Raw genomic sequence first — 27509 nt, 5'->3', positions numbered from 1 at the left:
TGTATTTTTGGACTAAATTGAATGAAAATATGTTTGAATGAGCTTAATTTGAATATGTCTAGATCAAGAACCAAAGAAATCGGATTTGGATCAAGGAAAAACGAAAGTTGTCGACTAGCCGCTCCGTTCCGTTTTATATCGTCCGAGGTAAGTTTATAGGCAAATAGACGTGTTTAATTGTTGTTAAATGCTAGATATATATGCTTTTATGAAATGTATGAATATTTATATGATATGGCCTAATATGAAAAGGCTTGGCTATTATATTTCCGAATTCGTTTCGACTGAGTTAGGACATCCGAAATCCCCGTATGAACCTTAGGATTAGTTAGGATACATATGTCATGACATAGGATTCCGATATATGTGTGCGAGTAAGACCATGGCATCGATATGTGACTTCGATATATGTGTGCGAGTAAGACCCTGTCTGGGAAAGTGGCATCGATATGTAGTTACATGTAAGACCACGTCTGGGACGTTGGCATTGTATGATATATGTGTGATTATCTGAGTGTCCTACCCAATTCTGAATGGTTCATCGGGCAAAGGTAAATTGAGATCGAATGTGTAAAACGAGCTATATGTCAGGAATGAAATAACTTGTTACTTATTTGAGGTAAGGTAAGTAAGTACCTTAGTTATTTATTGTAAATCTTGTAAGGGTGCAAATGAAGAATATATATATATATATATATATGTGTGTGTGTGTGTGTGTGTGATTTGTGTATTTGACTTTGTGAATGAGAAACTTGTATGTCATGAATAATCCATAAATATGCGCATATATGATTAGGAATTTTCGGTTACATAATTAGTATATATATGTTGAATCATTTTGATACATGGGCATATCTACTTAAGTGAATTTGGACTAAGTTTATTTATGTCTATCTGGCTTTGGAGGTTGGTTAATATTATGCTAAAATGAATGTGTGGGTATTCGGCCAAGTGGATAAATTGTTTATAAATGTCTTAATTTTCTCATTTGTAAGTTTGAGGTCAAATGCGATAAGGTTAATATGATTTGGTTATTTATAATATGTTGAAAATATTATTGAATGTTTATTTGCTTATGACTTATGAAGCCTCAAAAAGCTTACTCTGTGTTTTATGTGTGTTTTTGTTTTATAGATTTTGAATTCAAGTTACAAGCTCGGGGATTGTCAGCAAAGTCTATCACACTATCTACAGCTTGGGTATTAAAATAATCAAACTTGAATTATGGAATGTATAGGCTGGAATTTGTTTTGAAACGATAAACTTTGGTTTTGTATAAAGGCCATGCGAAAATGGCTTATTTCTATGCTAAATTCGGTTATGCTTGATTGTGTTTGAATTCATTTTGGTTATAGTGTTAAGTGCTATGATGAAATGATGTTTGTGATAGGTGAATTATGATTTAGGAATGGTAGATAATATATATTTGAAGTTGGTTAATGACTAGGACTTGGTATGAATGAACCGAACACTAGTAAGTTGGTTGGTTTAGGATGTGTTTTATACTAAGATAAGGTGTATGTGAAATTGCTTATTATGCTTAGACTTTGTTTGATATTTTCTTAGTTATAATGCTTAATGAGTTTAGCCTTGGTAATTTTGTGATGGAAATTTTGGATGTGAATGCAGTTTTAAGTAATAAGATTCGGCTATGCAAAGTATTAAGTAAATAAAATGTTCCATGATGGTTTTAGTCAAATGTTTTGGTATGAATTTCAATGTTAAACGTGGCCTTGATTTTTTAAGGTAAGTGCATGCTACGTGTGTATATATATATATATATATATATATATGCATTAATAGCATGTTTGGTCATGTTATATGGCATTAAGTTGCATATGGGATTGTTAGTTAAATTTAGTAATAAGATTTAAATTGGTTTTTATCATATGCATGTGCTAAAGTTATTTAATGTGTCCGAAAATGGTTATGATAAAATAATGTAATGTACTTAAGCACGATGAATCATGTCGAAATTTTTGGTACGTTAGTTGTTTACTAAACCGTAAGTACGATTTACTGTAAAGCTTTACTCGAGTTTTCTTAGTCACCCTCACTTGTACATGCATATATTCGAATGGATTGTTTTAGGTTAATATTCCATTAACGTATCTGTTAAATTGTTATATGTTTTATTTATAAATATATAATTTGTTTTAATATATGCTGAATTATGATTTAAACATATTATTATATGAATGATATAAATCTTTATGATTCAACATTGATAATGTCATGAGCACTGATGTATTTTTAAATAAAAAAAATGCGATGCATATTAGTATGAACTGAGATATGATCGGTAATGTCTCGTAGCCTAATCTGGCAATGGATACAAGCTAAGAGTGTTACAATTTTTCTACCTGTTTCGTTTGACTTTCTCTGTTTCTATTTTTTTTTTTTCGTTATTTATTTCATTTACTTACTTATTTTATGTATATATTTACTTAAATATTAAGTAATATATATTTTATTAATATATACATATGTATATTATTTTTAAACATGTAATTACTATTACCATCCACTTGTTGGAATAAGGCTTAATTGTTTCTTTTTTAATTTATAATTCAATTTTTACCCTTTATGCAATTTAGTCTTTTTACTTAATTACTCCTAATTTAAGCAAATTCACCTAACCAAAACCTAATTAACTACACAACTAGCTTCATAAATATTTTTAATAAATATTGAAGAATCCGATTTACAGTAATGGAGTCTCGGAAATGCACTTTCTAACATCCGTGACTATCAGGTTATTACATAAGTTGCCAATTTTTTTAATAGAGAGGACAAAATACAATCCAACTATTAGTACATGAGACTCCATGATACTTTTACCATGCATTGTGAGAGTGAAATGCATGAATTATTATAGCTTACAAGTTCTAAATGATCTCTTGTTTTGGTTACTTGCAACTATAAAGGCGTTGGAGCATTTGAATTTCAGTTTTCTTGATGGAAAGCCTATCCAAATTATGTATTCGGATCGTGACCCTAGTGTTTAGAAAATCAGAGACTGGAATATATTTATGGAGGTGATAAAAATTCGACGATGGTATGCCATTAAACGATAAGCAAGTCTAGATCAACCCTTTTATTTGCAAACAGGAAAGAGTCTCTTTTCTTAGGAAGACGAAATTCAACAATGTTTATGTAAGGAACCTCTTAGCATCGACGAATGACGAAGATTTGAAGAATACTCTTGGCGATTTCTATACGATAACTAGTATTGTGGTGATGAGGGGATCTGATGGAAAATCCAAGAGCAAATTTGTATGTTAAGAATTTGGATGATAGCATATCCGATGGAAAGCTTAAGGAGTTATTCTCAATATGGTACCATAATGTCGTGCAATATCGTTTATCGTACTTTCTACAATGGTTAAGTTCGATCGGTTCCAGTAATCATTTGGCTAAAGCGTATGAATGTAACGGGTAATATGAGACCTTAGTGAAATGAGTAAATGATCGAGGTTTGTTGCGTTTTCGATTCCAAAGGAAGCATCTCAAGCTATAAGTTGATTAAAATTGTCTCTAGTCGAGCCCAAGTAACTTAGGCTAATAGTTTCTCTTGTTATGACAACAACAATTCTATCAATACAACAGAAGGTTTGTCTGGCGGCTCAAATTTTATAACATCTTTGATATACATGTTTGTATTCTACCATACGAATTTATCCTATAGTCTCTACCATAAATTATGTTTGAGTATCAAGATTTAGGAAGTGTAAATTATGTGGAAGATATTGAGAATTTAAGACAATTTTGAGCGGCAAGAAAAGATGAAAAAATGAGTATTTATAAACCCAAAGTGAGGTCGACTTCCGGTATATTAAACTGGATGGGCTGAACCAACAGCTAAATAAATACAAACTCGACACCGAGAGTTGAGGTTGTCTTCCAAAAAAAAAAAAAAAAGAGAAACTTTTCCCACGTCTGTATTTCAATAAAGTATCAAATTTATGGTAGACACTTAGATCGCCCCCATTTATAGTTCTTTCAAGCTTTTAATGGTGAAATAAACCAAGATCTGAAGGAGACTGGCTGGTTGAATTTTATTACCCGCTAATCTGCTCTCAACTCAACAGTCAACTCTTCCTCTCAGAACGCTAATCAAAGGCAACTTTTCCTCTTTCCTCGTTGCTTCTTTGATCTGATTCCCTTACTAATGCTTTCCCAGCAAAAGTAAGAACATTTCAATTTGATTTTTCTCCATTTTCCTACTAGTTTCTAACATTAGCTTCGTCACTTCTTTTAGGTTCTTCATGCTCCAAAAAGTCTTGGTTTGGTATTTCACCAAAGCATCATGGTATTAATTTCCCAGGAAATTGCTTCTTTGTCTTCACCTTTACTTTCTCTGAAGAATCTCTATTTATGAAGAACTTGTTTATATATATTTTTCTTGCAGAATTACCTAGTTGGAGCTTTCAAGCTGCCGTGTAATATTTTCATTTCATTTGCAGATGGAAGAATCCGTAAGCAGGTTATATATTGCTTCTAATTGCTATTTTTTTGGCCATCTAATGGCAAACTCTGAACATTTTAGGTTAATATGCATTTAGGTACTAAGTGAATCGTATGATTATACTTTTGTGTACAACAATTAAATTAGAATCAATGCTTTGTTCTGCTCGACTTGTCATTTTAGTCAGCTATGGTTTCGATTTATACTATTTAAAGCAGCTAAATTATGAAGCTGAAATTTGAGTAATTATTGGTTACAAATTTGTTTTATTGTTTGTTTAGCATGCAAAAATTTTAAATATATAGTATGTTTTTTGTTGCTTTTGGGCTCATTTAGGTCTCTTCCATCATGTTTTTCTTTTTCCTAATGCGATTGCAGTGAACTTTGGTCAACAATTGGGATCTTGAGTTCTGTCTGAGATGTTTTACTTTTTATCTATGGCTGTTTGTTTGGCATTTTATAATCAAGTATACTCTTCTCACATCAGTATTACTATTTAGGTTCCACTAAAGAAGGAAAATGGGAAAACAGTTATGGTTGCTCTCTTCCAGAGCCAAGAAAGTATTGTAGGAGAGGTAGTGTTTTAACGTTGCCATTTTGTTAGTTATGATTATCTGCTTATTCTATCCAAACCTTTTTTTTCCATTTTATATTATTTGCATGCAAAAACTGTATGAGCTATTTGACTTCTTAATACTGATACCTTAGGTTGTTATAGAACCAGTACATAGGAAGAAGGTCGAACATAATGGAGTAAAAATTGTGCTCCTTGGTCAGATAGGTTTGCTCTATTTCCTCATGTCTTTCATTTTCATCTTAGGTCTGCATTTGACTATTCACTGAGTATATGTATCTAGCTATTATTACATGGCTTTTTTAATCTTTAAAAGTTGCATGCAATTTAGCCTGATTCAATCTATACCTCCTTGTAGCTAAGTTATTCTCTTTGTCATAGTTGAGTCTGTTCTTAACTTTAAATTGTTCTGATGGTTCTTGATTTGCCAGAGCTTGTCAGTTATGTTGGAAAGGATGATCTATGAATGCAGTATGATGTCACCATACTTGGTCCATGACATTCTTTTTTTTCTTATTTGCAGAATTATATTTTGATAGAGGCAACTTCTATGATTTTACCTCCCTTGGTGAGTGTATTTAACCATTAAAGAAAAGGCTTAAAAAGTCTTCAATGTAATCAGCAGTCTTATGCATCCTTAAAAGTTTTATATTCATTTTCCATGTGATCCTTTCCCCTTCTTCCCTCTCTCCCTCTTCCTTGTCTGGTTTGGGGTCACATTGCATGGAAGTGGATTATTGTGGTAAGTTGCTTCTAAGTTTCCCCTAATTTTCACTCTTTTCTCTGCAGTGCGCGAACTAGATATTCCTGGTGAATTGTACGAAAGAAAAACATATCCATTTGAATTTTCTACGGTGGAGATGCTATATGAGTCTTATAATGGAGTCAATGTTAGGCTTAGGTAGGCTATAATTTCTTTTCTTAGTTGATTTTTATTATAATTTTTTATGCATCAAGAAATTATTCTCTTTGTGAGCAATACCTTCTTTTAAATGTTACTGTGCTTGTTTTATTACCCCTATAATGCTGGAGTGTGAAGCACTTAATTATACATTCAGTTGTTTTAGCTTCTGTTGATGGTTGTTTCTGGTTCCAATAGTGCTTAGTTCTTTGTTGATTCAATTCATTGCTCATAAATCGTGATACTCATTTGGTTGAAAGATTATCTCCATTCAGTGACAGAATATGCACAATGAGACGGTGATGAAGGATTCATTAAATTAGGATATGAATGAAACTGATCTATCTAATTGCAAACTTGTAGGTATATACTGAAAGTGACAATCAGTAGAGACTATGTCAGCAACATTGTGGAGTACCAAGAATTTGTGGTAATATGTTTTGTATAAGCACTACATTATTTTCATAACATCATTGTCTGTCCTCCTCCTTTTAAATTTTGAGTATTAACATCAGATTTGACACAGATTATGTGAGAGTGATGTCACGTTTTTTATTTTTTTTAATTCAACTGCCCTAGAAGTTTAGGAACTTTCAGTGCCTGGCATTCTATATCTACGGATAGAACAAGGAAACTGATTGTATTGGTTTGATAGGCTGTTATAGATGAGCTATACATACAGTTTTTAAATAGTAAACAGACTGATGGGAAGTTATCTTGCCATGTTTATGGAAATGCAATTACCATTATGTTCTGTTAGAAGTAATATGTCTGGACAGATGGTGCTTCATTGTGATTTACACTTTGTACACTTCATACTATCATACAAGTGCTTCCATTATTTATTTATTTATTTGTGAAAATTCTCTGCATCAGGTTCGCAACTATACTCCACCTCCATCAATCAATAACAGTATCAAGGTATGGAAATTTCATTATATGTTCTGTTGCTTATTTGTTTCATCTAACTGATGAGATGTATATTAAAAAATTTCTTTCCTTTGAAACATTCGCATGCTTGATATCAAAAGTGGCTTTTGCTTCTCTTAGTGCTCCAATACAATTACATGTATTCTCTTTTTGAACACGTGTCTTAAGCGGAACTTGGGTCATTCTTATACAGTCCTTCTCAAGGAGATGATCCAGTTAGTTCCTTTACAAATTATATTATGCTTTTCTCCCATTTCTGTCTTCCTGGTATTCCCCAACTTTGGTTTTTGTAAAAGTTTGGGAACAAATTTAGAACTTTCACCTTTTAACTTGGTATTGATGGTTGATATGATTTATGTAGCTACTTCATACCAATTTTGATGTTTTGGAATTTCATAGTGACATGATTTGTTTGTTTTTATGGTTCATCTAGATGGAAGTCGGGATTGAGGATTGTCTACATATTGAATTTGAGTACAGTAAAAGCAAGTAAGTCAGTTAAAGAGCATTTCTCACAGGAGTCAGCATGAAATCCGTTCAACTTATTTCACACCATGTTGGAAGGATACTGATGTGTTTATATTGGATTTCTAAACCAGGTATCATTTGAAGGATGTCATTATCGGCAAAATTTATTTTCTTCTTGTTAGAATTAAGTTAAAAAATATGGAGCTTGAGATCAGGCGTCGAGAGTCCACTGGATCAGGCCCTAATACACATGTTGAGACAGAGACCTTTGCAAAATTTGAGTTGATGGATGGTGCTTCTGTAAGAGGTACCCTTGGAAACTTCTTATTTCTCACCATAATTTCACCTTTTATACTTTTAATGTCACAATTTTAGAATTCTATGCAAACACCTGAGATATTCCGTGCCACACAGAACACTTATAAAACCATACTTTTAAAGAGTGCCTTCTGTTTGTTTGCCTCAATGATCGATTGGTTGTAACAATTTACTTTCTAAAACCATCTCCATGCTAGGGTGGTTTAAAGACCTGTCAGCCAGCGGATTACCTGTCTAGCCTTGTGAGCTTGGCCTGAATTTGGTCGGGCCTAAACAAAGATTCTTGTAATCCTGGCTCTCTTGGATTACTTTTCATTTTAATAAAAAATGTTTTTATTTAAATTTAATTTTTAAAAATACATAAATATTGATATAAAAATAATATTTCAAATAATGAAAAGGTTTTCAGGCTCGGCCTGACTTAAGCAAACTAAAGTAAGATTTTCTGGGGCCGGGCCTGGTCCGGCTCATGGTGATAGTGGTAATTATTGACTACTCGTCTAATAAGTTGGTAGGCAAGACTGCTACTGCTGTTGCAATATTATCATTTTAGATTAACGTTCAAGGTATTGACATTAACAAATATACTGATGTCTGGTGCTGCAAAACTACCATGAAAATGTTAAAGACTGAAATGAACATTCTGATGTGTATTTGAAATGAGAGAAAAGAAAAGGTTCTGCCTAATTATGAGTTCTATCTGGAATTGTTCTACTTATGCACCTTGGCGTTCGAAATATTACTATTAATTTTGCTTTTCTTTAATATTTATGAAATAACATAATATGCTGTACTTGGCTTGATTGGATGCTTATTATCTATGTTGCTCTGACTCCTTATTTTTCTTGAAATATTCGTGTAGATCTTCCAACGATTCTCTAAATATATAAAAGTACTTAAACAAATTGAACATGCATTCACATTTGAGTCTGAGTAACATAGTTTTGTTTTCTTAATAGAGTTATGGAGCATATTGAGGAAATTGTCTAACTCAAGCTATTACCAATGCTTCTTACGAGCGAATCCATTCCTATCAGACTCTTTTTAAGTCCATATGAACTGACACCGACATATCAGAACATCAACAATAAATTCAGTGTGAAATACTATTTGAATCTTGTTCTAGTGGACGAAGAAGATCGCCGGTACTTCAAACAGCAAGAAACCACTATGTACCGGCTTCTTGAAACTTCATAGTTTTGCTCCCAAGCTGGATGAGTTCCTTTCTGGTTGTCCAATTTGTCGGCCTCAGTCCTCTGCGATCGAGCTGATACTTTGGAGTTCATTTATTCATCAAAAAACCTATGGAATGACAAATGATTAGGAATCCAGGTTCCATCGTTGCCAATGACTTCCTTATTCAGTTGCTCAGAAATTTGGCTTTGCATATTGAGGTCTCTCTCTCTCTTATAAGTCTAAATTTTTATTTTGAACTTTTTGAATTATTTATATATCTTTTACTGTTTTTAATCAATGTAATATAAATAATATTTTTTTTAAAAAAAATAAGTTGATAGCCATGATTTTTTAAGGTTAATGGCCAATGAGTAACTGATGATAATTTAAGTACCAAATTAAAGAAAAAAAATTAAATACCAAAATGGAAAAATAAATATAATTGGGCAACCAAATTTGAGCATTAAGCCTTATCTAAGAGGACAAATAAGAATTAAATACATAAATGAAACAGTAAAAGAAATCGAATAATGGATTCCAACGCTCAATAACATTTGAACCAAAATCAAAATCATCTATAAGTCTGCTACCACAAGTGGCAAATCTATTATCTAAATCTAGAAATGATTAGAATTAGAGTTACATCAAATATAAAATATTTTATCCCTTTAGAATTTGAAACCTGAATATTTTAAAGATGCGGATGGAAAAGTGTAAAGATAAAAAGGAGGGAGTGAAAAGAGGAAAAAAAAAAAAAAAGAGTGTGCTAGGTGTATAAAAATCAATTCTTCTAAATTGAAATGATAATACAAACATGTTAGTTCAAATTTATGTATTTTTTTAAAATTATACTTCTTTTCTTTTCATTTTTAATTCTATCAAGAAATGGATGAAGAAAATAAATATCAAATTTTTTTTTACTCTAGAGAAAAGTACCAAAAGGGTTGAACAGATAGATCACCATGACATAATACAACTAACAATTCCTAAGATGGGATAGGATATAATGCAGAATATGCTCACAGAAATATAAGTTCAATAATTTTGCTCATATTCTTTCCATAGAAGAAAAAAGAACTACTAATTCATATATAAATGTGTATATATAGAAGAAGCACCCGGTCCATGGAAATCATCCATGTTTCAAATATCATTACAGTTTAAAAACCACTTCTTTCCATGGAAATCATCCATATTTCCCAACACTAATAACACTGGAAAACAAATTGGAAGAACCATGGCTGTTTAGTCTTATAGGCTATAAAGATAAGAAAATTAAGAGAACGACATGGGAAGCCAAAAGAATGAACAATAGGGAGAAATGGAACAACATTTAGCCACTCCATGGGCAAAAGATCAGAGGCATAACCCTCCAAAATATGGGCTGCCACCCGACATTCCTTTACTTCACCTCTTTCATGTCCTCCTCAGTTTTCCAAACTACATCATCGAGAGAGCTTGAAAGGTTTTTATAGAACTGCAGACCAAAAACAAAACAAACTTTTAATGGCCACCATAATCTTTTATAATTGCCATATTTGTTGTATCAGAGTATGAGGATATGGTCCTCCCAGGATCCTCCAAATACATGACAAAACATAGCAAAAACCAAGCATGCCGTACCCGACCATTACATCTGAGTCAAAGTACATGGATTCTAGCTAAGAACAGACATCCTTACCCGTATCAGATTTTTTAGAGTTTTGATATGAAAAACAACTTTCGTGGTGATATTATTGACATGCAAGATGCTACTGATTCTCAAGCATGCTCTAACCAATATAAAGTCTTGGAGATAACTGAGGAATTGCAGAATCGATTTCGATATGCATAATTTACATCTATAACTGAAATCAGATTATGGAGTAAACAACTTCAAATCCAAAAATCATGCAAGAAATACAAGTAATTTGGCGCTAAACTTCGTTTGCTGGCAAAGAAGACCACTCCAATTTCATAGGCTACAAGCAATTAATCATTTGTGGAGGGGGGGGGGAATGACATCTACTTCTATAATGGGTGATGCACTATTACATAACTCTCATCGGTGGTTTGTCCAAATTGGAAAAACACAATATATTTAGAATACATAATGAGATTTTAATTAAGGAATTAAGTGGTACCTTGTGGAATTCCAGTGTATCGCCCTTAGCTTTTCGCACCTCGACCATATGCAAAGAAGGTGCCACTTGAAATATCTAATTCACATAGAAAAAAATTAGATAAGCACAAAATGTAAGATGAGAAATAAATAAAATGTAGCCACAAATTACCTCCGTGGCCACGTTAAGGTTCCCTTTCCTCCCAGCTTTCATATTCTCAAGTCTCATCTGCATAAGAAACAAGAAATAAGTAAATTTGATAAATATATAGATTCCAATAATTACCTTTATATCATGCTCAGGATACACTCACCTTGTAGTTCTTCTTGTGCACATCAAACCCGAGAGGCTTTGCGGCTTCCTCAATCTTGTGGATAATCTCATTAGCAGGACGTGTAGATGTAAACCTTGTTTCTCTCTTAAATCCCTGCAGAAAATGGAACAACTAATAGTTCGTTTTAATATGAAATATATATCTTAGTAGTTATCTTTCTCAAGCAAAGAGGCACTACAGGTGTGCTTGGTTGGGTAGAAAAGTGGAAGGATGGGAGAAGGGAGTGGAAAAATGGAAGGAAAATATTTGAGTTTGCTTGGTTGGGAAGAAAAGTGAGAGGAAAGAAAATAAGAGGGATGAACATTTTTCATCCTAATGCATAAAAACCAATCCTTCCAAATTGGAAATATGAGATGAGAGAAAATGAGAAAGCTATGTATGTTAGTTCAAAATTATGCATTTTTCAAATGTATTATTTTTTCTTTCCATTTTTCAACTTTACCAAGTTATGGATGGAAAGAAAATTACCATTTTTCCATCTCTCCTACCAAACACACTTATGGAAAGAAAAATTAAGTTTTCCATCTTTCTAGTTTTCTACCCCTTCAATTTTTCATCTATCAATTTTCTTTCCACTCTACCAAGCAAAGTCTGTATGTCTTTTAAATCAATGAAAAGATTTTGTTACAACCTATGTTGCACTGACTTTTCAATTTTGCTTGAAACACCTGTGTCTACCATATATTCAGACATGGGTATATAGGAATATGACCCTTTTAAGGACCCTACAAGTACATAAAAAAAAATTTGGACAAAAGTTGAAAACCCATATCGAACCATAACAATATCTAACAATCACATTTAAGTCCGAGTAACATAGGTGACAGCTACTCCAGTTTCAGCTCATGCTCCGAAATCCAGAAGACCTTTAGATTCAATATTAAAAGAAATTGATACTTCCATAACCCAACCTTTTAAACTTCTAAAAACACATCAAAAGCAAACCTGTTCCGCATCAAACAGGTTCCCAAGGTTTAACCCGTTTGACATAGAAATTAACTCAAATGCATTCATAGGTGTTGGTTGTTCTTCTCGCTTTTCCGTAACATGGTGCTCCTGTTACAAACCAACAATGCAAACTTATTAAGGAAAAAAAAATGTTAAGAAGCATTAAAATATAACAGCATTTGTATGCTTATGTTTCATCCACTTACTTCAGAATCCCTAAATACAGCTTCTACATCATCTAAGCTCGTATCGTCTTTCTCCTCGAACATGGGAGGTTTGTAATCTTTCTTAAACCATTCATCTTGCAAAATTTCGGGAATGGTAATGCGCTGTAATGCAAGAAAGAGATATGTACACATTAATATCATGCAAGTCAATAATTACAGAAAAGAAAGACAAAAGTTTGCGTAAGGTTATCACTTCCTAGCAATTAAGGCCAACATAAATATGCATGCTACATGCGTGCAGGTCCATGCTAGCCAAAGATTTAATAGTGGAACACTTATATGTGGTTGAAGCATGGGTCTGCCCTTGGCAAAATGAACATACAGTTCCCAAATGCAGAGCTACAGATAAGTGCTTGATTTTCGAGAAAATGTTTTTTCTCGATCAAGACTACTAAAAGTCCTAACATTTTTAATCTTCTCTGTATCCATAAAAAGTAACAGCATAATATGAACCTTGCAACTTAACCCATTGGTGAGGAATGCCTTTTGTTATTTGTTTGCAGATTTAATTAAAAAAACTAGTGTATTATTTTATATCTGTAGTTGAATTTTTTATACATGATAATATAGTTAGAGGCAATCAACTTCAAATTTGGAATTCATGATCATATACAAATAGAAAGCCAAACTCATAGGTGAATTTGTCAGGAACTGAGGCATAGTGTGGAATATGAAAACCTTACATCTGGTGTAAGTAATATGTTCTAAGGAATTATATTTAGAGTTTCAGACTGCCAAATTATATATCTTTCATAGTGGGGAAGAGGAAAAAGTGATGGAGCAAATGCAATTACACATTCTTAATATCTATTTTGCAGATTTCTCAGATTCCATCTCCCACTCTTGGGTCTGCTAACTATAAATATGAGTTAAAACTACATTGCAGATGGAAGGGCAAAACACAATAGAGTAAAAACACAGATTACAAACTTCACAGAGTTACAGTTACAGCACCATGGAATCATGTTTTGGGATAATATGTATTACTTCACAGAATTATTGCACATAGACATAGGTAAATGTTAGTTCAACGAGAATGACTTTTTATTGATTTTTTTCATTAATTGAGCTTCATTTTCCTTTAGTTTTAGAAGCTTTTACTTAGCATAGTAATAAACAATCTTTTACTTGCCACAAAAAGGGCAAAAATGAGATCTTCATAATACAAAGTATAGGAATCTTTTTACCCTCTTCCTACTCAGTGCACATAGAATTTAGTATTGAAGTCAGAAACACATTGATGTTAGAGGGTTGTATAACAACTTACGGTAATTGGGTTCGGATCCAAGATTCGAGTTATCAATTTCATCGCACTAAAAGATAGCCAAGGGGGGCAAGTGAATTCAGCTGCTGAAATCTGCAGATTTTGGAAAACAAGAGTGAAAAACAGGCAATGGGAAACAATGGATAACTGTGACATGCAACTTAGGAAATGCTAACCTTTTTATAGAGATTCATAATATTAGAATCATCAAAAGGCAAGTAACCTGCAAGCAACACAAAGAGTATCACGCCACACGACCAGAGGTCCGCAGTTGCCCCGTCATAACCTCTATCATTAAGGACCTATATAGGAAGACAAAAGATTGTTAATAATTGGGTTTCTAAGGGGCTGCGAATACTGGAAGAAAATTAGTGTGATTAAATAATTAGTCACACCTCAGGAGCAACGTAATTTGGTGTTCCACAGGTAGTGTGAAGGAGACCATCATCCTACAAGTTCAACGTCAGATTAGAAATATTTTGCAATGTCCTAAAGGTCATCAAAGCCAAATCGAGAAGGAACAAATCTTACACATTTACTGAATCAGTTACATCAAGATTCGGGAGTTCAAACAAGACTTAACCAAGAAGTAGATAAATAACATGGACAACAGAATATCTATAGTTCTAAACTAAGCATGTTAGAATCCATTTTCTTAATCACAAGCTTTAAGGTCACCAAGCTCAAATTAGTTCAGTTCATTACTTTTAAATCACCATTGCTGGTTTACAATTAAATACGGTTACGAGGGGAGAATGATCTGTCACATGCAATAATATTTCGACCTTAACAAAATTATCTCACTAATAGTACCTGATTCACTCTTTTTTTTTCTTGATATAGACTTTCTAAATTAGAGAGCTTCTTTTAACATTCAGATACTGAAAGGTGGCAAGTAACTTAAACTGGTGATGTCTAAAAATCACCATTTTCTATAGCAGAAAAGAAGGTGATTGATACAGAAACAAAGTGATCTTTTTCTTTCTCCAAAGACGTTTAAACTTATATCATTATGTTATGTGATAATTTAACATGCTCATATGGAACTTATCCTTTCAATAACTCTGAAGGCCCTAAAGTTATGTTATTACTTCCAATCAATTGATGGAGAAAGTAGCTTTTATCTCGAACTTTCCAAGCTTGACACTAAACAAGATACGAATAATTTCATACTCCTTCATCTTTAATTGGTTCTTTCTTTTTGTTTAGAGACATGTTCATAATGATGCTTGCACTCTTATTCATTATCACCAATATTAAGTTGCCTTTCCACCCTACAACAATTTTACTTTGTAAGGCCTTCACCATCTATAAGCTTGGGATAGAACAAATTTGGATGACTTTGTAGGTCAAAGGAAAAGGTTGAAGACTCAAGAAAGCTTGAGCTTTTAGGTGTCAGAGTTTTGTAATTGCCCACCATGTAGAAGGGAAAAAAGAGGATATCATAATTACCCTGACTTGCTTAGATAGTGCACTCAATCCAAAGTCAGAAACTTTGAGGTTACCGTAAGCATCTAAGAGCAAATTTTCAGGCTGCAAAAAAGATCAAGAGAAGTATAAATGAGCTTCATTTCCTTACAATATAACATACATGTTGGACACAAATAGCAACTATAAACATTTTTGTCCTAAAGGGCGCCAAATTAGTATACCTTCAGGTCTCTATGGTATACACCCCTGCTATGGCAATAATCAACAGCATTAATGAGCTGCTGGAAGTATCTCCGTGCCTCATCTTCTCTCATCCGTCCATTGTTTACCTTCAGAATTAAAATGCAAATTCATGTGAATGGAAAGAAGTTTTCATAAGCTAATAGTTAGCTATAGTTCCAAGAAATCACCAACTCACAATTTTGTCAAAGAGCTCTCCCCCGGTAACAAACTCCAAAACAATAAATATCTTTGTCTTGCTTCCCATCACCTGAACAGGAAACATTCAAAATAATCTGAAAAATAATTTAAAGCACGTTGCTTGTCTGGTTTTCTTAAATAAGTGACATCATGAGGCATCACTCAAAAGCCGTTTTAAAGTATAAAGATCAGAAGGCAAGATAAAACCATGTAAACAGAGAGAAAAAAGTTCTGCACAGGATTGGTTACCAGAAATAGTTTGTCTTTTTCTTCTTTATCAGATATCAAGCATATGTAGATAGGGTGCATACTTGTGCACACAATTCACAGACATACATATGCAAGGTACGAACTACGAACAAAAATATATCTTTCAGATGCCAACTATAGATTTTTACAGTATAAATTATCCACATGCTCTAATAAAACAGGGAGAAATGGATGCGAGTACATGGTACATACATCAAATCCCCACATATCGCCCTCCCAACCCAAATGAGAACACACAGAAAGGAAGAGAAACCTCGTATAAACGAACAACATTTGGATGCTGTATCAACTTCATTGTTGCTATTTCCCGCTTGATCTGCAAATACAAGCAGAAAAAAAATCTAAGGAATCCGATACAATATCTGAACTTAAGGAAGTTTCATAAAATGTCACTACAATAGCTTTAATAAACTATGAAAATAGAAGCATGAATGAGGTTTGAGAATTACTAAATAGAGAGGAAAATAAAGGGTGAAGAGAAACCTGTTCAGCCATCTTGTGCTTGAGAACCTTCTCTTTATCAAGGATCTTAAGTGCCACAGCTTCCCCTGTCTCAGAATTTCTTGCAAACTTCACTTTAGCAAATGTCCCCTCCCCAATTGTCCTTCCCACCTCATATTTACCCACACGACGCTTGATTTTAGGTTGACTCATTCCTCTTTAACTATATAATCTTCTTCTGTTACTGAGACAAGTATCAAACAAATTGTTCATTTAACATACAAAATCATCAATCACAAAAGAATGACATAGAAACACCAAAACCTGTAGCAGAAGAACATACTTTACATTATGTATGTGTTCATCAGTTCAATCAGACTCTTTCAGGAAAGTCAATATAGAAGCAAGAAAACATGGAGGGAAGATGAAAAATATTCGCCATTGAACTATGATTTAACATCTCTCAAACGTCAAATCAAACATATGATGAAGAACCAGAAAAAGGGTGCATCCCAAGTAAGTAAAACAGTCAAATACACTATACCAACTTAGAGAACTCAATTGATTTGCTATCAACCTGAAAAATTGCAGAGGCTTTTATTTTTTTTCTCTTCAAATGATGGATTTCATAGCAGCAGGAATCAAGGCAATTCAGCTAAAACTAAATCAGTCTTTTCTACCAATGGTATGTATAGTAATACTAATGATTAGTTAATTGGAATAAACAAATGACTTTCTACATAAAATATTGCCCAAGAGAATCTTTTCCAGCTGCTTAAGACCACAAATTTCTGCTGGGATTAGAATAAAAAAAAAATATGGACCTCAAAATATCATAACTAAGAACTGATGTTGTAAACTAATGAACCACAGTAGAGACAAAATCAAGGAAAATAATCCAAGTCCGTACTTAGCTGATTCAGGGAATTCAAGAATTACCCAGAACAACAAATTAAATTTGGAGCTTGATTTGATTTCACTAATGCTGAGTAGAGGCTTAAAGAGTCGAGAAATATCACCCCCAACAGTAAAAAATTTAATGTTTTAAACTTGAGTAAAAGTACAAGCTTCAAACAAATATTATAACTTTGTTGTATACCATTAACTCGTATTGATTAAATAAGGAAACAGAATTATATAAGAAAATGTATAATTCAAACAAGAACTATCGAAAGAGAGAAAATAATGATTACCAAAAAAAAATGAGAAAGAGAGAAAAGAATAAGGAATATACTTATTAGATGATTGGATAAGAAAGAAAAGAAAATGTCGTCTGAAGGAATTATGAAGAAAAAGTCGAATTAAAAGACTTTGATGATCACATCATCATTTTCATCACGTGAGCTGCTGCTGCAAGGAGACAAAATGTTTTTTCATTCACTTTTAAAATTGGCAAATTGGGTGAATAATAATATTCAACAAAGTTTACTATCTCAGTCATTTAAAATAAGGGGAAGAGATGAGTTAATTTATTATTTAAGGTATAAATTTGGTAATTATTTTTATATTTAGGTTGATTTTTTTTTTGTCTAAGTAGTGAATTTGATAATTATTTTTATATTAGAGTTTGAACTAAGTAATTATCCTTGCATTAAAATTTGAAATTTTCTTGTCAAGTTAATTCTTAAATTTGACGATTATTCTCATATTGGGATTTGAACTTGATAATTATTTACATATTGGGGTCTGAGCTTTAGAGTTTTCAAGGAAATATTAAGGACTAACTTAGACAAAAAAAAAAGTTTAAGCCCTAATGTGGAATAATTGTCAAATTTAGGGCTTAACTTAAACTAAGAAAAAATTCAAGTCCCATATGAAAATAATTGCTATGTCCAAAGTTTAACTTAGACAAAAAAAAAAGTTTAAGTTTCAATTTGAAAATAATTATCAAGTTTAAAGTCTAATTTAAACTTTAATACGAGCATAATTGACAAATTCAAGACAGAAAAGTAAGATAGGGAAAATGTGGGTGTGGGTGTGGGTGTGGGTGTGGAATTAGAAATATAAAAACATAAATGAATGTTAGAGAAAGGAGAAGAATTATCGTCCATGCATTGGCCAACAACCCATTCTTCACTTGCATTGCATTTATGTCCCAAGGGCCCATGTTTTAATGTATTTATGTAAAAACTGTAAATGGGCAAAGGATTTCAGCTTATTTAGTAATTCAGGGGTTCATATGCTGCTAAATTTCAAAATCATATTTTTATCAAATCAGCTTTTATCATTCCCCCTCATCTTGGGGAGAGGAACTTGGTGAACTCCCAATTTTAAAGTTAGTGATGATTTGTGTTATTACACACAGCATTTCGAATGTTATAATAATGTTTTGCATAATTAAATTAAACATTATGAATGCTGTAATAAATTGTGTTATGTGTAATCACACAATTATACAAAATATTACAAAAATAGTAATAATTTGTGTTTGTGTAATGTTTTATCTAAAAAGTTAGAAAGTTGTGTTTAAAAATTTAAATTAAGTTCGCAGTCATGTTTCGATTATATCGTGTTCATCGCAATTGTAAGTATAACGAAAGTTATTATGGTCATTGTAATCATTATTTTTTTTAATTTATAAAATTTTTAATAAAACATAATAATTAAAATTCTAAGCATAAAATTGTATTTTTAATAACTTTTGAAGTGTTTATAACATTCTATAATATTTTAACACCAATTATTGAAGTACTAAATGTGATCAATGGAAGCTTTCAAAGTCTGATGTGCAACAACAAGGCACACTTGATTTTTCCTCCTCCAAGCTGACTTTTACTTCTTTCTCTATCAATTGGAACTTGAGTTGCAACTAGAGCTGTAATTAGTTGTTTTCTCCTAAGATCTTTTAGAAGCTTGTAACATCTAAGCCTTATAGGATTTAGGGTACCATAGTAATGACACACAATTTTATTGTAATTATATCCCTTTTAAGATGAATGATCTTTGGCTTCTTGAACCATTCAGTCCTAGAGTTTGACAAAATCTTTAAGATTTATTATTTTGTCATTTTTAGAATTAAATGATTCGAATCCTTATTTAAATAAAATATAGTGGTAAAATAAAATAAAAGTAAAATCCATATAGAACTACACTTCTTTCATTTTATTTTAGAATAAGGTTTTTTAAACCTTATTAAACTCCATCTATTTTATATTGATTAGAATAATGTATTTCAGTCTTACTAGAATATGACTTTACAAGTCCAATTTTCTGCCCGGGCCCACCATTACAAACCCAACTAAACCTAGCCCAAATAACCTAAACCCAACTCAGCCCAAACCCAAAACCAAAACCCTAGCCCAAAACCTCAATCAGAAAAAAACAAAAAATAAGCAAACCCTAGGTGCGCCTCACCTAAGGTCTTCTGACCCCTAGCCTGTGCCGCCACCGTGCCTCCACTGCCACTATCACTGTCGCCATCGTCCATTCACCTGCAAAAAAAGAGAGCAGAGAAATCATTAAACAAACAAGTTGTAAATGGCTATAAAAGCTATCTAAAAAACCATTGTAACTTCTTCTTTTTCTATGAATATATAAAAATACAAGAACAGATTCAAACAAAAAAAAAACCAGCAAGCTGATCAAAAATAGATTCAACGCGCAAAGGTCTTGATTTTTTTTTTAGTTTATTTTTCTCTTTATTTTCTTCCTTCAAATACATACATACATTTTTTTTTATTTTTTTTAAAACAGTATATATATATATTATATATATATATATAACAAAAAAAAAAACTTACCTTCTGAGTTCTGCCAGTGCACCTGGTACGATTTTGCCGGTCGATGGCGGTGAATCATCGGAACTCTTGCTGGACCTTAGGGCTCCTTCAGAGAAAAACAAAAAGGGGGAGAGGTTTTTTTTTTTTTGAAAAGTGTTAAAAATTTTTTTTTTAATTTTACCTCCAAATTGACGTCGTTTTGGGCAAGCCTTTTAGGAACCAAAACGACATCGTTTTGCCTTAGCCAACCCGAATCCGACCCGTTCCAGGGCTAGAATTCGCGTGTTTTTAATGGAAAGGCTAACTGCACTTTTAGCCCTTCCGCTTTTTTATTGTTTTGCAATCAAGTTTTTTTTTATTTTAATTTTACCCCATAATTTATTTCGATTTTCATTTTGGTCCATATTTAAACGACGCCGTTTTGGAGGGTGGGAATTATTGCCCTTTTGGACCCTCCTTGTTATTCGCGCGTTCAAATTGACCCATTTCCACTTTATTTATTTCGGATTTACCCCAAAACTTACTTTTTAGATTCAATTTAGCCCTTTTCGTTACTTCTGTTGTTTTATTAACAATTTAATATATTATTACTATTATTATTATTACCATTATTATTACTATTATTATTTTTATTACTATTATTATTACTATTTTGTTATTATTATTATTATTACTATTGTATTATTACTATTATTTTTATTATTACATTTTTTGTTGCATTTACTTATACGTTATTATTATTATATTAACTAACTTAATTTTTTTCAACACACTTATTTTATTTTATTTATATATCATTACTCTTATTATTATCATTTCATCATTTATTTTATTTATATCTTTTAAATAATTTCAAATTTTAGATTATTTATTATTTGTATTATTATTATTATTATTATTATTATTATTATTATTATTATTATTAAAACTACCTTACCTAATATTTCTTTCTTTCTTTACCCATTAATAATTACTATTAATTTTTTAAAATTAAATTTTAGTTTTTATTTGTTCATTTACTTTTCTTTTTATTTCATTTTATATACAATTGGTTTGTTTTATTATTTTATTATTATTTACCCTTTTTTATTTTTGCCCTTATTATTGTTATTTACATTATCACCCTCATTTTTATTCGATTATGCATATCGGTATCGTGATTCATTTTCCATTTTACTACAAAATCATATTGCATTAACCTTCACTCGATACATAAAATTGTGTTTTAAAAAAATTATTATAAGCGACACTCCGTGTTTCGAGATTTGAAAAAGTCGTTCCCTAACTTATGGGGTTTCGATTTTCTCAATAAATTCAAATATACGAGTCCCTTTTTAAAACATAAGTTTTTTTAAATAATCTCGGGAATTAAGAAAAGATCGTGTTCTAACTTATGGGATATGATCTCTTTCTAAAACCGAGATAATCAAACATCTTTCAAAATAAATAATTTTCGGTGTTTATCTTCTTTTTGGGGATTTAAGATATTGTGTCCTAACTTACGGGACATAATTCTTTTCCTCGATTAACATGTAATACGCCATTTTCTCAAAAAAATTTAATTAAATAATATTTTAACAAAGGATCGTACTTTTAAAATCTTCAAAGTTCTCAAATTTTCGACACCAAGACATTAATTAATTAACTTGGTATCAATTTTGGGCGCATCGAGGGTGCTAACCCTTCCTCGTGCGTAATCGACTCCCGAACCCGTTTTCTGGATTTTGTAGAACAAAAATCATCGTTCTAATAAATTTAAATTTTTGTTAAAACGACTGAATTACCAGGTGATCCGATCACACCTAAATAAAAAGGATTGGTGGCGACTCCCTTTTTTTTTTCATTTTCAAAATAAAGTCGACTTCGCTTTTTTTTTTCAAAAAAATAGTTTCGACAGCTTGGCGACTCCACTGGGGAACTTAAAAAGGAGAGTCTAGCCACGAGTTGATTACTTTTTGTCTTTTTGTCGAAAATTGAAAACTTAGTTTAAATGTACGATCCTTTCGTTGCATTTCATCCGTCTTTGTTACGATCTTCATCACTGTGGTCTATAATTGTTGTTTGTTTAAGTTTTGATATTTTTTTGCACATTGTATTGCATGATCGATTGATCTTACCCTTTTAAGTGGGAGTGAGAAACTATTCCTTCGTGAGGTTTTCACCTCCGTGTAAGATAATGGATCACTTTCGGGATACATCCATACCTATGTCTTCGTGAGATTTTCATCTCCGTGCAGCCATAGGAAAATGTATTCCCCTGAACTGAACTCGGTTTATATGAGCCTATAATGGGTGAGAATCGAGGAATCTGCTGGTTCAGGTACCTTTACTTTAGAACTTAACCGCATATAGTGAGCCGTAGGAACCCACCCTAGGTAGAGCTATACCAAACCCTAGTGGTTACCTGAGCAGGTGCTATATTTATTATTCCTTACTTGGTTTAAACTGTGTATGAAATACTGACTTGCTTTGTTTTTACTTTGCATGGCATTTTTATCACAAAAGGTGTTAATTCACATTCGGTTGCTAAATAGATAACTTATCATGGAAAAGGGGTTTCTTGATGAAGTGGAAGATACTGCGGCCGTCCGGATATGGGCCGAGACAACGCAAAAAGAGAAAGGTGATAGTCTTACCAAGGGATATGTGTCAAAATTGTTGGATTTCACTCAGATCAGTGTAACCCAAAATAATCTCCAAGAGATGAAAGAAATTTGGGGTCAATGGGATGACGAGATTAAACAACTATTCTACTGTCATTATGGTGATTTAGCCTACCTGCTCGATATCAAGGTAGATGAGCACCTATTTCGAGCCCTCGCCCAGTATTGGAACTCTGCTTAAAGTTGCTTCCCTTTCGGGAAAGTAGATTTGGTACCTACTATAGAAGAGTACACGGCCTTGCTCCATTGCCCGAAGATTCAAGTTGACAAAGCTTATTCCAGAGCTGCCAACAGCCCAACATTCTCAAAAAAGCTGATGAACATCACAGGAATGAGTTAACAGTGGGTTATAGCTTGGATCAAGCAAAAAGGAGATTGTAGGTGCATCCCTTAGAGGAATTTGAGGGATTTAATCCTAGCGCATCCCGATATGAAGAAGAAAGTTGATGTTTTCACTTTGAGTATTCATGGACTGGTTATCTTCCCCAAGGCTTTGGGGTATATAGACGAGGCAGTTTCCGATTTATTTTGATAGGCTTAGTAAAAGGGTCACACCTGTACTCGCGATTTTGACCGAAACTTTTAGATCATTAAATGCTTGTCGAAGAGCGGGTGAAGGGAGATTCATCGGATGCGCACAGCTCTTACTAGCTTGGTTCCACAGCCATTTTTGGAAAGTGGAAAAAGTCACATATAGCATCTTCTTCGAAAACTACTCTCCGCTGAAAGAGTTAGTGGCTACGCCGAAACGGGATGATATTACAAAGGAAAAGTGGATGACGATTCTTTATAATCTGTAAGAGGAAGACATCAAATGGAAAGCCCCGTGAATGGTCCCTAATGAGATATTATATGATGTAGAGATTTTGATTGGGTTCCCCTGCTTGGGATATAGGGAGCCATCGGATATGCTCCTCTGCTTGTGTTAAGACAGTATATATCAAGACAGTTTACTCCACCAACAAATAACTCAGTGCGAGTTCGTATACAAGGGAGCCTGGAACCAAACTTGTAGAATGAAAAGGTTTACTGCTAATCCAATGACTACCCCTGAGTATGACCGGTGATGGAGTCAGAGGATCAACGACAACATCCCTACGTTAGATCAAGAAAACACCCGATGTAACGCCCCTAACCCGCTTCCGTCACCGGAATAGAGTTAAGGAGCATTACCGGAGTTACCGATTTATTTATCAAATATTTTATTTTATTTAACGTTCATATTTGGAACCAATTAAAATCAAACATATTGTCCCTTAACCGTACTTATTTTTTTCTCGGCATGTTTTACTTGAATTTATTACTCGTCTCAATATACTTAATTTCCTTGTATTAACGTATCAAAGATAATCACATATTTACATGTCATGATAAATATCATTCTCTTGCCATTTCTTCATAAACATAATTCAGGTAATTCATTATATCGATATTTCATGCATTTAAAAATATAATTCAAGTTACACTAACTTACCTCGTTGTTTGTTCATGTTTATAATTTCATTAATCCAGTATCTTTTCATTTCCACGTTCAATTCTCGTATTCGAGTCATTCGGATCTTTATAAATAAATTTGATCGTTGTTTTCATTTATTTCATGTTCTAATACATTCAATTAATGCTCTGAACAAAATTACCATTTGACCCCTAAACTTTTAATTAATGACGATTTCATCCTTAGGCTTAAAAAAATAAAATTCTTGCAATTTAATCCTTATTTCCAGCCGTTATTCTCATACAATTGACAACCCTTGAATTCTATAAAATATCAGAACTTTTCATAATTTCAATACTTTTCAGTTTAATCCTTAAAACATGTTTTTTCCCCGATCTTGAACTAAATTAATAATTTCATTCAATTTTACAGTTTCAAATAATAAAATAATCCATTTCATGCAAACTGGTCATTTCTAACATTTTTACAAAATTACCCATAAAATTTTACTTTTATTCAATTTAGTCCCTGAGCCTAAAACATGCAAATTAACCATACTAACTGAATATTCATACATATTTTCCTCCTCCTCTCCATTCCACATCCTTTATTTATATAACATGCTATAAGTAACATTATCAATAATTTCACTATTTACTTATATGTATATTCAAAACTGTCCATTTGCGTCATAGTCACTAAATTATTTATATCTTGAGCTGCAGAAATCAAAATTAAGATCTGATAATTTTATATGAAACTAAACTTATGTATATTCTTACCATAAAATTTTCATAATTTTTGGTTTAGCTAATAAGTACAGTTTATTCTTTAAATTCACCCTTATTTTGTTGTTTGACAGTTCCGACCCTTCTTTACTAAAAAATAATTATCTCATTGTACAGGATTTGGATGATGTTCTCGTTTGTTTCTATTGAAAATAGACTAATTTATTATTTTAAACATATAAATTTAATAACCTAATTATTTTTATCAAATATTTGATGATTTTCCAAAGTCAGAATAGGGGAACCCAAAATCATTCTGACCTTGTCTCACTAAATTTATTTTATCTCACAATTCACGATTCCATTGCTTACACCGTTTCTTCTATAAGAAACTAGACTCAATAATATTTAATTCCATATTTTTTTAATTCTCTAATTAGATTTCCACAATTTATGGTGATTTTTCAAAATTAACCTACTGTTGCTGTCCAAAACGGTTTTAGTGCAAGATATTTATTTACCATGTTTATAACACCCTTATTTTCTTTCTCTACACTATTTCTCATTACTTTCTCTTATTTTATCTTCACTAACATATCAAGAACATAAGACCATATATAATAAAACTCTACATTAACATCAATTCCATGCTTTTTCAATAATATTAATCTTAAAAATGTATTGAAATCTTGATGTTCTTACCTTGTTCCATTGGTTTCAATCTTTAACTTGATTTTATCTCTCCTCCAGCTTCTATTTCTTGAATCTAACTTAATATTCTAGCACCCCATAGTCTCCTTGTGATCTTTCTCTCTTGATGGCTATGGAAATTTTTTTTATTTCTAGGTGAAAATGGTAGATTTTTGGTGAAAGGACCAAATTGTAAAGAAAGTAAAACTTTCTTTTTTTTCTCTCTTCTTCTCACGTTAGTTTGTATGGGAAAGATAATGGATGGTGTGTGTGTGTGTTGTTTTTTTCCACACACACACACATATATATATAGACTAAATAAAATAATAAAATAATAAAATATCTTATTAAAATATTAAATAAATAATAATTATCTAATTAAATAACTATAAAATATCACCAACATCATCATTACTTTCTAGATTTCTCTCTCTTCCAATTGACCATTTTTCCCTTTGTGATCTTTTAAAATTCCATTCTTGAGTCATCACTTAATTTGGTAAAATTACAATTTAGTCCCTCATAATTCTTTACCTATTCAATTTGGTCCTTATTCATCAATTTTCCTTGGTTTTTAGATCATTCCACCCTTAAAATATTTTCACTATTAGTCCTTCAACTTTTCATATTTACACTTTAATCCCTCAAATTTTGAGTATTTACTCTTGGGCCACAAAACTTTTCTCACTTTTACAATTTAGTCTTTTCTTGAATCAATATGTCATAATATACTTTCCATTAACACAACTCAGCTTTCCTCTTCTTATCACTTTATTTCCTTATTTTACTGTATTAAGGATAATATCTTACTGTAGAAATTTTCAAGGTGTTACATCCGATCAATGGAAGAACACTAGAAGGTGATCCCATCTAAGCTAGAAATCATCAAACAAGATTTTGAGAGAAAGAGTTTGGAGCTAGAAAAAAGGATCGAGTAATTGGAGGAAGAAAAAATGCAGTTGGGGCTAGATGTCGATGTCCAGAAACTAGAAGTTGAAAAACTGAAAAAAGGAAAAAACAAGGCTGAAAAGGATTTGGACAGTTTGAAAACAGACTACAAAAAGCTGCAAAAGTTAATAAGAACCACTGGGCTAGGAAAAATGTCAGAACAATGGCAGCAGGAAATTAAAGAGGAAAAAAGTAAAGCCAGCCAATGGGAAGAAAAATTTCGATATGCTTAAGCTCGAGAAGATACTCTAAAAAGGAGTTTGATAGAAAGCCAAAACAAAAAGGAGGGATTAAATATTCGGGTGTCAGAGTTAGAAAGATCCTTGTATCAGTATCGTAGTTGTAACTCTATAATCGAGTTGAAGGCTAGTCAGAACAAAATTGAAGAGTTAAAAAGGGAAGATAGAAGAACTTAAAACCACACTGCAAAACCGTAAAATTCAGAATGATCTCCTTGAGGTAAATAACGAGCAGTGGAATGAGCAGCTTCATCAATCTCAAGATCAGGTAAGGAACATGGATTACATCATGGGCGAAGCTTTGACTCAATTGCGAGAAGTGGCCGACCACTTACAAACCTTAGCAGTCCAGACCGATGTATTGAGTTTAAAATACGAGTCAGAATCAGACCGAGGCCGAGAGCTAGCTTGACTTCTTAGGCAGGTCAAGGCTTTAGGTGTCAGGGCAAGGCCTTATATGTAATCTATTTTATGTAAGGAAATTTGTTTTTTGGAAAAGTTACTCTAATGAAATTGAATCAGAATCAACGCCTTTTGCATTCATTGCATTCATGCATTTGCATTCCATCGCATCATATGCATTAATTTTCACAAAAAGACCTTAATTAAAAAAAATCATTTCAGTAATCCGAAAATCGATGAAAATCAACCAAGTACGCATTCTTACGGTGCACGAAAAAAAGCTAAAACGATGGATAAAAGACTAGAAAAGTTGGAACAAATGCAGAAGGAGATGCAAGAACAGATGCAAGCACAAATGCAAGAGCAATTGGCTAAAATCTAGCAGGATATGAATGATCAAATGCTGGAATCAT

At 32.4% G+C, this 27509-nt stretch overlaps 2 protein-coding genes and 1 long non-coding RNA gene across 12 annotated transcripts; 2 read left to right on the top strand and 1 right to left on the bottom strand.

Annotated features, from left to right (window-relative positions):
• The first annotated feature begins 106 nt into the window (after positions 1-106).
• LOC128295299 (uncharacterized) lies at positions 107-1375 on the top strand. Its single transcript, XR_008285655.1, has 2 exons — positions 107-147; positions 1135-1375. It is a non-coding gene; the product is annotated as an uncharacterized LOC128295299 (long non-coding RNA).
• Positions 1376-3846: 2471 nt separating this feature from the next.
• LOC108451357 (vacuolar protein sorting-associated protein 26B-like) lies at positions 3847-9007 on the top strand. Of its 6 annotated transcripts, none has more exons than XM_017749064.2 (12): positions 3847-4188; positions 4262-4312; positions 4412-4478; positions 4969-5043; positions 5177-5249; positions 5566-5610; positions 5832-5943; positions 6307-6373; positions 6820-6864; positions 7307-7362; positions 7473-7648; positions 8619-9007. In XM_017749064.2, exons 3-12 carry the CDS (start codon positions 4467-4469, stop codon positions 8705-8707), a joined length of 750 nt encoding a protein of 249 aa, XP_017604553.1. In that variant the 5' UTR covers positions 3847-4188; positions 4262-4312; positions 4412-4466; the 3' UTR covers positions 8708-9007. The 6 variants fall into 6 exon arrangements, with proteins under 6 accessions (XP_017604553.1, XP_017604567.1, XP_017604562.1 ...); XM_017749078.2 differs by having other exon boundaries at positions 3849-4122; positions 4412-4486; positions 8678-9007; XM_053030560.1 differs by lacking the exon at positions 8619-9007 and adding an exon at positions 7857-8564 and having other exon boundaries at positions 3850-4122; positions 4412-4486.
• Positions 9008-9888: 881 nt separating this feature from the next.
• On the bottom strand, positions 9889-17681 carry LOC108451320 (CBL-interacting serine/threonine-protein kinase 3). 5 transcript variants are annotated; one of them, XM_017749026.2, is made up of 15 exons: positions 17212-17681; positions 16315-16516; positions 16085-16147; positions 15560-15631; positions 15363-15470; positions 15163-15243; positions 14106-14159; positions 13887-14012; positions 13714-13803; positions 12426-12548; positions 12217-12327; positions 11251-11364; positions 11109-11165; positions 10959-11033; positions 9889-10312 (listed from the first exon to the last, which is right to left on the bottom strand). In XM_017749026.2, the coding sequence occupies exons 2-15, from the start codon at positions 16483-16485 to the stop codon at positions 10238-10240; spliced, it is 1320 nt and encodes a 439-aa protein (XP_017604515.1). In that variant the 5' UTR covers positions 16486-16516; positions 17212-17681; the 3' UTR covers positions 9889-10237. The 5 variants fall into 5 exon arrangements, with proteins under 5 accessions (XP_017604515.1, XP_017604532.1, XP_017604523.1 ...); XM_017749043.2 differs by having other exon boundaries at positions 17466-17681; XM_017749034.2 differs by having other exon boundaries at positions 17507-17675.
• Positions 17682-27509: the final 9828 nt, after the last annotated feature.

Source organism: Gossypium arboreum, chromosome 7, assembly GCF_025698485.1.
Source record: "Gossypium arboreum isolate Shixiya-1 chromosome 7, ASM2569848v2, whole genome shotgun sequence".
Lineage (NCBI taxonomy): Eukaryota > Viridiplantae > Streptophyta > Magnoliopsida > Malvales > Malvaceae > Gossypium > Gossypium arboreum.
Note: the sequence above shows the minus strand (reverse complement) of the source record. Positions and strands in the feature narration are given on the sequence as shown.

What these genes read in the sequence shown, in the direction of transcription:
- LOC108451357 (XM_017749078.2), top strand. An exon ending in ATGGAAGAATCCGTAAGCAG is followed by an intron (nt 4,487 to 4,968) that starts GTTATATATTGC and finishes ATTACTATTTAG; the next exon opens with GTTCCACTAAAGAAGGAAAA. An exon ending in CTATGATTTTACCTCCCTTG is followed by an intron (nt 5,611 to 5,831) that starts GTGAGTGTATTT and finishes TTTTCTCTGCAG; the next exon opens with TGCGCGAACTAGATATTCCT.
- LOC108451320 (XM_017749026.2), bottom strand. Translation starts at nt 16,485, where the DNA reads ATGAGTCAACCTAAAATCAAGCGTCGTGTGGGTAAATATGAGGTGGGA. An exon ending in AGCACAAGATGGCTGAACAG is followed by an intron (nt 16,148 to 16,314) that starts GTTTCTCTTCAC and finishes TTGTATTTGCAG; the next exon opens with ATCAAGCGGGAAATAGCAAC. An exon ending in ATGTTGTTCGTTTATACGAG is followed by an intron (nt 15,632 to 16,084) that starts GTTTCTCTTCCT and finishes TTTCCTGTTCAG; the next exon opens with GTGATGGGAAGCAAGACAAA.